Source organism: Urocitellus parryii, chromosome 7 (genome assembly GCF_045843805.1).
Source record: "Urocitellus parryii isolate mUroPar1 chromosome 7, mUroPar1.hap1, whole genome shotgun sequence".
In the NCBI taxonomy this organism is placed as follows: domain Eukaryota; kingdom Metazoa; phylum Chordata; class Mammalia; order Rodentia; family Sciuridae; genus Urocitellus; species Urocitellus parryii.
In genome coordinates this window covers 164,153,188-164,165,936 of record NC_135537.1, presented here as the reverse complement: position 1 = coordinate 164,165,936, position 12,749 = coordinate 164,153,188, and the positions used below count along the sequence as shown (strand labels likewise).

Below are 12,749 nucleotides of genomic sequence, written 5' to 3'. Positions count from 1 at the left end.
ATGGGGAAACAGATTCTCGTTCTGGAGTGATTGACCTTGTCATGTACAGATCTCCAAGTATTTGAAGCTGTAATTTATCTTTTTCTTCCCTAATCTTGCTTCCTGCTGTCTACTTCTCTTTATTGGCAAATTTGTTCCAAGTCTTGGATTCTTCACTCACTGATTTGTGACATCCCTGAATGTGTTTGGTTATTTTTTTAGAGTGCCATTTAAATTGTGATATACACAAAAGGAATAACATTCCAGACATGGACCAGTTATAGGGAGACTTACAGATTCTTCAATCTAAGCACTGTTATGTGTATTAAAATACCATAAGATCACTTTGAATTGATATCATGGTTGACTCAGGGATTACTTGAAATCAACTAAAACTCCTCTATCCCTGAGTTGCAGTCCCAGCTATCTATCTATCTGTCTATCTATCTATCTATTTTGAGACAGAGTCTTGCTAAATTGCCCAGGCTGGCCTTGAACTTGCAAACTTGCAATCCTCCTGCCTCATCATCCTCCAAGTCATTTTTTAAAAATATTTTTAGCTGTAGATGGACACAATACCTTAATTTTCTTTATTTTTTTATTTTTATGTGGTGCTGAAGATCGAACCCAGTGCTTCATGCATGCTAGGCAAGCGCTCTACCACTGAGCACAATCCCAGCTCTCCATGTCAGTTTTATGTGTGTATCACCATGCTTAGCTCTAAAATTCTCATAGTGGTTAATAGCAAGAATTCATCGGGGAGGTGGGGGGTAAGGACTATTTGATTTAGGATTCCAGCCCCAAGGCTTTCCTCCCTGTGTGATATTGGGTAAATCACTTAATATTCTGTCCCTCAGTTTCTCCTCTGTAAAATGAAGATATAAGTAGTGTCTATTTCATATATTGTAAGGATGAAAGGTGTCAATAAATGTATGTCAAGTGCTAATGGTGCCTGTCATGTGGTAAGAAGTATTATGTAAATTATTTATTATTTTTTTTTATAGTGCTGGGGACTGAACCTAGGGGCCCTCTACCACTGAGCCACACCACCAGCTTTTTTATTTTTTATTTTGAGACAGAGTCTTCCTAAGTTGTCCAAGCTGACCTTGAACTTGCTATTCTCTTGCTTAGGCTTCCCAAGTATCTGGGATTGCAGGAATACACCACTCCACCCGGATTCCGGTTTGTCTTTAAAATCCTACTTGTTCTTCATGAATCAGAGCACTAGATTTTCTTTCCTTTTTGCCATTTGCATTCTTGGTGGATGCTGTCTCTTAAAGTTCAGTGTAAACCTGATATATTTCATTCTTCATATTGCTGGATATGAACCAGATAACTATATAAATGGTAATGGTAGTGATGGTGGTAAGACCTTACAAGCATGTCAGGAGTTGGAATGGAGAAAAATAATGTTCCTGGCCTGAGATTCTTGAACTTTAACAAGGAGAAAGTGAAATAGTCAGCTTTTTTGAGTTAGGAATTCTCCAGAATGTCAATAAAAAGTTTCTGGATCCTGGATAGAGTGCTGGCTTGGCATGAGGCAAGCCATATGTTCAACCCCAGTATTGCAAAAACAATGAAAAACAGAAAAAGTCATTTCCTTTACTTCTCTGAGCTCTACTGTCCAGTGATTTAGTACTTCTTTTAGTATTTTTTAGTACTTCATATAAGTAGTGAACAAGTTCTCATATATCCTGATATTCATTTTTACTGGGAAGAGTTAGTTTCTAACTTTAAAACAAATCTTATTATTTGTAATTGAACATATTTGAACACTACAACATTTATAATTTGTTTTAGATTGGGCATTCAAGTGTTAATTTTTTTTTTTAGGAAATCAAAATTAGATTTTTTTTTTAGAAATATTTTATTAGTTGTTTTTTTTTTTTTTTAAAGAAAGAGTGAGAGAGAGGGAGAGGGGGAGAGAGAGAGAGAGAGAGAGAGAGAGAGAGAGAGAGAATTTTAATATTTATTTTTTAGTATTTGGCTGACACAACATCTTTGTCTGTATGTGGTGCTGAGGATCCAAGCTGGGCCACACGCATGCCAGGCGAGCGCGCTACCGCTTGAGCCACATCCCCAGCCCCTTTATTAGTTATTGATGGACCTTTATTTATTTACATGTGGTGCTGAGAATCGAACCCAGTGCCTCACACATGCTAGGCAAGCGCTGTACCACTGAGCCACAACCCCAGCCCCCTCAAAATTAGATTTATAACATACATTTCTTACTGTAAAGGCAGATTAAACCTAAAAAGGCAGTCTTAAGCCTTATAAAGGTACTGTTTGGACTTGCAAGCAATAAGATTATATATTTACTTTATAATTGTACTTATTTTGAGTTAACTTTCATTTGACATTCCCAAGTCTTTATGTTTAGGGTAATTATGAGTGGTTAAATCATGAATGCCTAAATAGTTAAAGCTCAGTATTTAAATGTGGACTATCTGCCATCCATGACAGTTTATCCTACAGTGAATTTATAAAGGTGAATATTTTTCTCCAGCCTTAATCGTGTTTTCTTTTTCTCATTTCCCCCTTCCTAATCTACTTTAAGGAGTTTGCAGCCACCTCAAATCCTTTTTGGAATTTTTTATAGCAAGAGTAAATAAAATAGAGTTTGCAAATTAAATAAATTCTGTGGCTTCTCAATTGGATTTGCAGGATTGTATTAAAAACATTAGTAGAACCAGATAGCTATTTTGTGTGGCCTTTAAACAAAAATCTCTTTTCATAGAATATGAAGTGGGCTGGAGGCTGAGGCTCAGAGGTAGAGCGCTTGCCTAGCATGTGTGAGGCCCTGGGTTCGATCCTCAGCACCACATAAAAATAAAATAAAGATATTGTGTCTACCTATAACTTAAAAATAAATATTAAAAAAAGAATATGAAGTTATAATTAATACCATGATTCCAATTCTATACACACACACACACATATATACATACACATGTTCTAAGATAAGAAATTGCATCAACTTATCAATTGTAGTTCTAGACAGTAGAATGGTGGAAAGTGGGTGATTTTATCTTTTCTTTTCTTTTTTTTTATATTCTAAACTTTCCACAGTGAACAGTATTACTTTTATCATCTTTTTAAAGTACCTTTTTATTAAATATATTTTTTTAGTTGTCATTGGGCCTTTTTTTTTTTTAATACGCAGTGCTGGGAAATGAACCCAGTGCCTCACACATATTAGCCCTAAAGTACCTTTTTAAGAAGACTGGTTTCTATGGAAATTAATACAGGTGTTTTTCTTTGTTATTTTATACTTTGGTTGCCTTAGTCACTACTAGGCTTTTCCTGATGGCAAAGAGGAGCTAATAGTGTAAGCATCAGGTAAAATATGGGTAAACTCTGTTTAAAATATTTGTATAATGTGTGGGTAATACCCAAAGAAGAATCTCCTAGAACAGAAATTATCTTTAGACCACTTTCTGTTCTAGATGATCGTATGCACCTGATTTCCACCCCCCTCTTCATGTTCTCTTACCTCTAGTGTGAATCCACTGGTGCATGGATGTGAAGTAAAAGTCTCAGTTTAGAAAGAAGTGTTCTGAGTGATATAATGAATCCCCTTTGTAAGTGGTCCTGTGTTTTCAACATATCCCTTGTTTTTTTTTTTAAAGTATGTAAATGAGAGCTGTGACCTGGAACATTTTTATTAATCTTTATTACAGTAATAAGTTCCCCGAGGGGCAATAACTGTTTGTCTTATTGTTGATTGGTTATCCCCAAGAGGCTGAGAAATTCTTGTTTCAAAAAGTCCAGAAAGTGGGGCTGGGGTTGTGGCTCAGTGGTAGAGTGCTTGCCTATGATGCATGAGGCACTGGGTTCCATCCTCAGCGCCACATAAAAATAAAGATATTGTGTCCACCTAAAAAACTAAACAATAAATATTTTAAAAAGTCCAGAAGGTCTTTAGTGACTTGCTGTTTCATTTTTCTTTTTCTTTTCTCTTCAGTTACAAAAAATAGGATCACACTTTACCTTTCCTTTATACACAAGCATCTATAATCTGTTAACCTAAGCCTAGTAAATGCTCTGAGAGTTAAGCCCCATGAAATGCCCTAAACAGGGCTTTGTGGAATGATGGCTTCTCTCTCAGGTACCCACAGTGGTACTCAGTGATCAAATTATGCATATCACCTTGTGTGATCAAGGGTTTGATGAAGTGATTATTAAATCACAGATTTAGAATTATTTTGTAGATAAGAAATATTTTAGTTAGAATTTAGTGGAACTCTTTATATTAATTTATAATTTGAAAAAACAGAATGGAGATGGGATAATAAAGTGGACTCTTAATTTTTTTCCAGTAAAACAATTACAGTAGAGCCAGTTGGGGATGATTTTTCACAGACAATGGGGCTAGTCTTCTCCTAAGGACATCCTGTTCTTATGAAGAAAGTTGGGTTTAATTGCCCCGAGGCTGCTGTTAATTAAATATGGTTTGTATTTTAGCAGCCTTTAAAGGAGATAACTATTTGAATATTTGACAGTGCTTTTCTTGGAAAGTAGAACATAAAATACATCATTTTTGGTGCTTTAATTTTATGGAAAAAAAACCCTGCAGTGGTCTCTGGTTTAAGAAATAGCATTATTATTATACACTGGACCTCCCTTGTCCCCAACTAAAACATCCAAACTGCAGCAACAACAACAACAAAAAGTTTCCGAGTTATGAACTAAAAGTTAATCAGACAGTTTTCAACAACTTATCATTTTTTAAGGTATGTTATTTGAAAATGCAAATGTGCATATACGACTTCAACATTCTCATATTTGAGCAGGTGTACTAGGATGCAGTTTTATGGTTTTAACTCGGAACTTGAAGGAATAGTCTGTAATAGCTCTGCATTTCTATCCAAGATACACAATGAAATATTCTATTTTTATGGATTTATAACACTGGAATATATGATGATAAACTGATAACTATTTCTTTGGGCTTTCAATCAGGAGAACCACCATTTCTTGGTTATGGTCTAGTAGCAGTGTCCTATACAAATGGAATGTAAGTCACATATATGAAGTTAAATTTTCTAATAGCCATATTAAAATAAGTGAAAAGGAAACGGGCGACCTAATGTGGTGGTCCATGCCTATAAATGCCAGCTACTCAGGAGAATCCCTAGTTCAAGGCCAGCGTGGGTAACATAATGAGACCTTGCCCCCAAATAAAGAGGGCTGAGGACATGTGTTCAGTGGCCACAATGTGACCATACTGCTTGCTCTATAGAGTCTTGAGTTTCAGTACATTGGCATGTGGTAGAATCTACATAAATTTCGAATACAGATCTTTATGTAAATAAGATCCTGAGAAGCAGACTGTAGATCTTGATGCTTTTGGTCTACTGGGCAGATTTTAACTTGGTCCTCATGTGAGTACTTTAAAAGAGATCTAAACCTTTGGTTTCTTACTGATGTTACTACAGCCATGGTTACAAGGCTTGGGTTTGGAGCCTGAGCTTTGTTCCAGCTAGTGTTTGGTGTGCATGTCCCACTTCTTAGTCTTTGGCACTTACTTGTAGCTATTTTTAGATTTTCTTAAGACTATTTGTCAATCTGTATTGACATTTCTGTGACTCGAACTATTCACAGAGAGGACTGAAAGTGATTAGCTGGATTGGTTTCTCACACCTGAGCATTTTACTGGCATATTGGTGAAACCGGGAATGACTTGTATACCTGGTATTTAGCTCCCTTTCTTCCTCATCCCAGACTTAGAAACTAAAAAAAAAAAAAAAATCAAAATTACTTTTTATTGAGTGGGAGAATCCCAGGGCACTTGGCCATTTATCCTCTTAAATGTGTAGACTTGGAATTAGCTCTTGGTCCTTTTTATTTTTTTTTTAATTTTCTAATTGTAGATGAGAGCATGCCTTTATTTTATTCATATATTTTTATGTGGTGCTGAGGATTGAACCCAGTTCCTCACACGTGCCAGGCAAGTGCTCTACCATTGAGCCCTAGCCTCTGCCCCTCTTGGTCTTTGTTGAACATCCACATCCTGTATTTTAGTACACTGGGTATATTTTACACTTCACCTAAAAGAAGTGTTGTGGGGAAATAAAGAAAATGACATTTGCTAAATATCTGTTGTGTGCTGTGCATGGAGCTGGGAACTTTAGAAATATTATCTCATTGGTCCTGAGGGGTAGGAAATGTGATCTTCATATTATAAATGAGGAAATAGAAATCTTGTACTTAAGTGATTTTTCAACTACACATATTTCTAGTAGATAATGGATTCTAAAACTTGGCATCATGTCTACTTGTTATCTTCTGAAAAAAAGCTATGTTGGTGGTACATACCTATAATCTCAGCTACTCAGGAAGCTGAGGCAGGAGAATCACAAGTTTGAGGCCAGCCTCAACAAATTGGTCAGAACTTGGTCAGAACTTGTTTCAAAATAAAATAAAAAACAGGACTGGGGATGTAGCTCAGAGGTGGAGCACCCCTGGATTAAATCCCTAGTAACACACACACACACACACACACACACACACACACACACACACACACAAACACACACACATTCTGATGTTCCAGAGACAAAGATTGTGAATATGTATCTACTGTTCTAATGTTCTAAACTGGGAAAAATATGTAGGATTCTTCCCAATGCGTCTTTTATCCCCAGTCATAGACCTGATATCTGTGTTGGGTAGATGGGGTATTTTCAGATTATTTACGTCCACTGGGGCTTGTGGTGACCATATGAACACTTTGTTTACAGTTGGGACCCCCCTGATTTCAGCAGGATGGCCCAGTGGAATCAGCTGCAGCAGCTAGACACACGGTACCTGGAGCAGCTTCATCAGCTGTACAGCGACAGCTTCCCAATGGAGCTCCGGCAGTTTCTTGCACCGTGGATCGAGAGTCAAGACTGGTAAATCCTGCTGGGTGTGGTGGTGCATGCCTAGAATCCCAGCAGCTCAGGAGGCTGAGGCAGGAGGATCACAAGTTCAAAAACAGACTCAACAATTTAGCAAGGCGCTAAGCAACTCAGTGGGACCCTGTCTCTAAATAAAATACAAAAAAGGGCTGGTGATGCGACTCAAGTAGTAGTGCGCTTGCCTAGCCTGCATGAGGCACTGGGTTTGATCCTCAGCTACCACATAAAAATAGAATAAAGATATTGTATCAACCTAAAACTAAAAAATAGATATTAAAAAAAAACCCAAAACTCAGACTGCTTGGTGATAGATGTGTTGAAGGTTCATTTGGATCTTATTTACTTGAGATCCAAAAGTATTCCTATACTCCAGTGATGTAGTAGAAATATTTTGAGAATTCCATTACAGATAGAAATTTGAGGGCTGGGGATGTGGCTCAAGCGGTAGCGCGCTCGCCTGGCATGCGTGCAGCCTGGGTTTGATCCTCAGCACCACATACAAATAGAGATGTTGTGTCCGCCGAAAACTAAAAAATAAATATTAAAAAAAAATTTCTCTCTCTCAAAAAAAAAAGAAATTTGAGTCAACACATATGATTATAGGAAAGAGACACTGGGTAAGAGAAATAGATTCCATTCATATAGGAGATAATAACAACTATTTTCTTTAACATGTTTAGGTCCATCTATTAATTTTGATTTAACTCAGGCCTCTATTAATATGACCTATTTTTTTCAGAATACATAACTGATTTGGTGAGGGGCCAAGATGTGATTCAGAGATGCTGGAGATAGGCCATTGTTTATTATACTAATAAGTGCTTATTTGTACTAATCATCTGACCACAGAGTTGATGAGAATTTAAAGCAAAACCATATATCTGTCCAATCTGCTCAAATATTATATATATACTATGAGAGGGGCAATAATATGTGGAATAATTGTTAATAATTATGTTGTTGCTGAGCAAGGAAAATGGAAAATGATAACAGGGTTATAGCATCAGGTTTACCTTTTTTAATCTCTCCTCATGGTGATTTCTAAGTGTGTATGTGTGTGTGTGTGTGTGTGTGTGCGCGCGTGCGTAGGTTTCAGAATTATTCTTATTGTGTTTCTTAGGGCATATGCTGCCAGCAAAGAATCTCATGCCACATTGGTGTTTCATAATCTCTTGGGTGAGATTGACCAGCAATACAGCCGCTTCCTACAAGAGTCCAATGTTCTCTATCAGCACAATCTTCGAAGAATCAAGCAGTTCCTTCAGGTGCGAAAAATGTACAGGAGACGGTGGATCCGCAGAGTAGGGTGTTAGCTTCTTTCCTGGAAGAACTTCTTTCCTTATTTGGTTAAAAAATGAGAGCCTATCAAAGGAGAAAGAATTATCCCTTTCTCAATTTTCTGCATGCTCACCCTTAAGCATCATTACCAGAAATTGACTTCTTATGTCACAGTTGAAGTAATAAAGTGATTGTTGTAATGTTAATCATGTTATGTTAGCAGGCTAGTAACACGTATCCCTCACAAGAGGTTTGAGACAGGGTCTTGCAAAGTTGCTAAAGGTCTCACTAGATTGCCCAAGCTGGCCTCCAACTTGATATCCTCCTGTCTCAGCTGCCTGAGTCATTGAAATTATATGATATATGCCACTGCACCAGACAATTTTTTTTAAAAGTTGTCAGTGGACCTTTACTTTATTTGTTTATATGCAGTGATGAGAATCGAACCCAGTGCCTCACACATGCTAGGCAAGCTCTCTACCACTGAGCCACCACCCCAGCCCCCACTAGGAAACTCTTACTTTTATTTATTTACTTTTTTGGGGTACCAGGGATTGAACTCAGGGGCACTTGACCATTGAGCCACACCTCCAGCCCTATTTTGTATTTTGTTTAGAGATAGGCTCTCACTGAGTTGCTTAGCACCTCATTGTTGCTGAGGCTGGCTTTGAACTCTCGATCCTCCCATCTCAGACACCCCAGCAGCTGGGGGTGCAGGCATGTGCCACGGTGCCCAGCGATTCTTATTTTAATTGTTAAAAGTTTGATCAGAGCCAGGTTCTGTGGCGCACACCTGTAATCCTAGCAGCTCGGGAGGTTGAGACAGGAGGATCATGAGTTCAAAGCCAGCCTTAGCAAATGCAAGTCAGTGAGACCCTGTCTCCAAATAAAAAAATACAAAATAGGGTTGGAGATATGGCTCAGTGATTGAGTGCTCCTGAGTTCAAACCATAGTACCAAAAAAAAAAAAAAAAGTTTGACTAGAAATTGGCTGGTCATGATGGCACACTCCTGTAATCCTAGCAGCTCGGAGGTAAAGGATTGCAAGTTTGAGGCCAGCCTCAGCAATTTAGCAAGACCCTGTCTCAAAATAAAAAAAATAAGGGCTAGAGATTTGCTGGGTGGTAAAGTGCTCCTGGGTTCAGTCCCTAGTACAAAAAAAAAAAAAAGTTTGGCCAGAAAAGTTAATACTCCTAGACAAAATCAGGTACCTCCCTGTAAGACCAGGGTAACATACTGTCCAAAGACCCAGGCTCATATGCTGTTATCATTGTAACCACCTGTCTTCTTCTCTTTTCCCATCTTCCCCACTGATTTCTGCCAGGCTTTGAGGCCTTCAGCTGTTGTTTCACGTAGTACATATAAGGCTTTCCTCAGTTTATATAGAAATTAGTTGTAAGTTAACAAAATTCAGTCCACATCTCCAAAGTCTGCTGCAGCTTTTCATTGTCTTTGTCTCCTACATACAGAGTAGGTATCTTGAGAAGCCAATGGAGATCGCTCGAATAGTGGCCAGGTGCCTGTGGGAAGAGTCCCGCCTCCTCCAGACTGCAGCCACTGCAGCCCAGGTGAGACCCAGGAAGAAACAGCATCAGATTGGGAGAAACAGAAAATCAAACAATTGCACAAGCAATATTAACTATTTCGGAACAAAGGAAAAACATTTAAAATAGAGTAGCCATAAAAATACACTGAAAAATACATTAAAAGCGTTATACCACCCATCCTGCCAAAAAAGCCAACACCATGATATATTTTTTATTTTTTTGTATTGGGATTTGAACCCCGGGGTGCTTAACCACTGAGCCACATCCCCAGCCTTTTTTATATAATATATTTTGAAACGGGGTCTCACTAATGTGCTTAGGTCTTTGCGAAGTTGCTGAGACTAGCCTCAAACTTATGATCCTCCTGCCTCAGCCTCCTGAGTGGCTGGGCCACCCTTCCAGGCTTTTTTTTTTTTTTTTTTAATAGAACAATTTATTAAGGTGATAAAAGAAAGATCATCTAAGTCAACCTAGACTGTGGGGAAAGCATCACAGAAAGAGGAGGCTGTGTTTGAGCTGAGCCTTAAAACTAACTCTGACAGATGATGAGAGAGCACTGGGCTCAAAGAAGATTGTGTTCAGAGATGGAAACATAAACACGTATGTTCTTGGGAGCAGGGTAGCAAGTTCAGTATCTGGCTGGGTGAGGGGACCTAAGTGACTCAGGGACCACATGAAAGTGTTTTTAATTAGTCACACCTAGTAACTGGGCTTTGGAAGAGCAGTTCATCTCAAAGGCCAGACTCCCTGAGTTTGAATCCTACTGCTTTACCACTTACTGTGCATCTTAAGAAAACTACTTACTCACTCTTCCTCTAAAGAGAACGACAGCGTGCCTACATCATAGAATTAAATTACTTCATACATGTAAAATGCTTGGAATAGTATCGGGCACAGAAGTGTGAAATAAGTGTTAACTGCCTTTTGCTGCTGCTATTAATCAACATCACCAATATCACCACTACTGTGAGAAACGGGAACCCACTAAAGAACTTTCACAGAAAACTATTATACTCAGATGTGAGTGAAAGAGAAGCTAACACTGATAACACTCACTGTTCCATACCTGCAACCTGAGAGGCTAAGAGGCACTTGACTGTGTGTATTATGTATTATGAGAACCTTCATGTCTTCATCCTGTTCCCCAAGATTAAAAAAAAAAAAAAACATTTTGGTTTAAGTCAATTTGAGTAGAGGCTCTAACTTTATCGTGGGAGGTAGGAAAGCAAAAGAATATTCTTAGTCCTGTAGGACCCAGGGTCTGAAAACTGTCAAAGGCCCAAATCTAGCCTCTTCCCCACATCTCCAAGACACAGGGTCTTGCCAGGTTGCTCGGGCTGGTGCCAACTCCTGGGTTCAAGTAGTCTTCCTACCTCAGCCTCCCAAGTGACTGTGATTGTAGGCATGGGAGTGCTGCTGCATATGGCTTATTTTTATAAATGAAGTTTTTTGGAACCCAGCCACATTTATTCATTTATGAATTATTTGTGGCTGCTTTCATGCCACAGTAGCACAACTGAGTATTTGAAGCAGAGACTATGTGGCCCAGAAGGCAAAAAACATTCATCATCTGGCCCTAAGAGAAAACATTCACAGTCTCTGATAGAGAGCTATAAGTTGGATATTTGTGGCCTCAGTCCAGGCTTCACTCTTTTTTTCTCCGTTTATATCATGTGGCACGTTCTTAAATGCCCAGCATAGGTAAAAGCATAAAGAAATAGAAGATAGTGAGCTGGGATTGTAGCTCAGTGGTAGAACACTTGCCTCACACTCGTGAGGCACTGGGTTCAATCCTCGGCACCACATAAAAATAAATAAATAAAAATAAAGATATGGTACCCATCTGCAACTAAAAAAAATAAAATAAAATAATTGTGCTCTATAAAAAAAAAAAAAGAAATAGAAGATACAATTTGCTGGGTGCAGTGGTGCATGCCTCTAATACTAGCAACTCCAGAGGATGAGGCAGGATCGCAAGTTCAAAGCCAACCTCAGCCACTTACCAAGGCCCTAAGCAGCTTGTGATACCCCCATCTCAAAAATTTTTAAAAAGGGCTGGGGATATGGCTCACTAGTTAAGTGTCCCTGGGTTCAGTCCCTGGTACCAAAAAAAAAAAAAAAAAAAAAAAAAGTAATCCCTGCTCCTTAGGGGCTCTGAAGCTAGTTAGATTATGCACAAATACTCAAGGTGAGAAAAACACAGAAGAGGATGTGAGTCATTTTGTCCAAGGAAGTTGTAGAGGATTTCACAGGAGAGTGAACCTTTGAATTGAAAGTGAAGGTGAACAAGTTCACGGGTACTTGGGCAGAGGTGCACACCAGGCTGAGTGGACAGTGTGTGCAGGAGGTGAAGTGTGGGAGCACACTGTACACAGAGAAGAATGGGTGGTTAGGGGTCACTGAGACATGGAGAGGGCAAGTTAAGTTGTTATCAGATTGTTTGCAATATCTTTGTGTTTTGGGTTCTGCTCCCTTTAAGACAGCACCAATTGAGAACTAGGACATGGGAGCCAAATGCAAATGAAAATAGCTGTATTTCTGGTAGAACTAGACTGGAAAGCATGGCTTAAACTGGTAATCACAGGGTCTTTCTAACACCTGTTGCCCGAGTTAGAACTTGGGGTGGAGAGAAGGGGGTTACAAAGCTTAAGAGACCATGGACTGATACCTGCTGAATACAAAGAAGGAGACCTCTAGGAACCAGGACCTGCTCCTGCCCCAAGCAAGCTGAGGCAGGCAACAGTGAGAGAGGCAGGCAGAAGCTCCAGGAGTGGGCTCTTTGACATGTCTCTGGACAGAGAGAGTCTTTCTCTCAGTCTTACCAATAAATGAGTCATTCCCACCCCTGGGAGAGTAACTAGGGGCAGGGGTTGCCCTCCCAAGATTTCTAAGAAGTTTGTATTATCTTTGCTTGGCTAGGCATGGGAAAGGGAGGGAGTTTTTAAACTGGCATGTTCAGACCTATTTTGGAGACTTCTGGTAGAAAGGTAGAGAACAGATTGGAAGTAAGAGAGTTTAGAAGCAAAGAGAACAGCAGTTGGGG

General features: G+C 39.0%; 1 protein-coding gene across 4 annotated transcripts in view; it reads left to right on the top strand.

The window, feature by feature from the left end:
• Window positions 1-12,749, top strand: part of Stat3 (signal transducer and activator of transcription 3) — a 58,101-nt gene that overhangs the window by 24,726 nt on the left and 20,626 nt on the right. For all 4 annotated transcript variants that reach the window (XM_026386749.2, XM_026386747.2, XM_026386748.2 and 1 more), the window contains exons 2-4: window positions 6,723-6,875; window positions 8,002-8,146; window positions 9,629-9,727. In XM_026386749.2, the coding sequence (XP_026242534.1) occupies window positions 6,748-6,875; window positions 8,002-8,146; window positions 9,629-9,727 (372 nt within the window). In that variant the 5' untranslated portion in view covers window positions 6,723-6,747. The remainder of the gene's footprint in view (window positions 1-6,722; window positions 6,876-8,001; window positions 8,147-9,628; window positions 9,728-12,749) is intronic.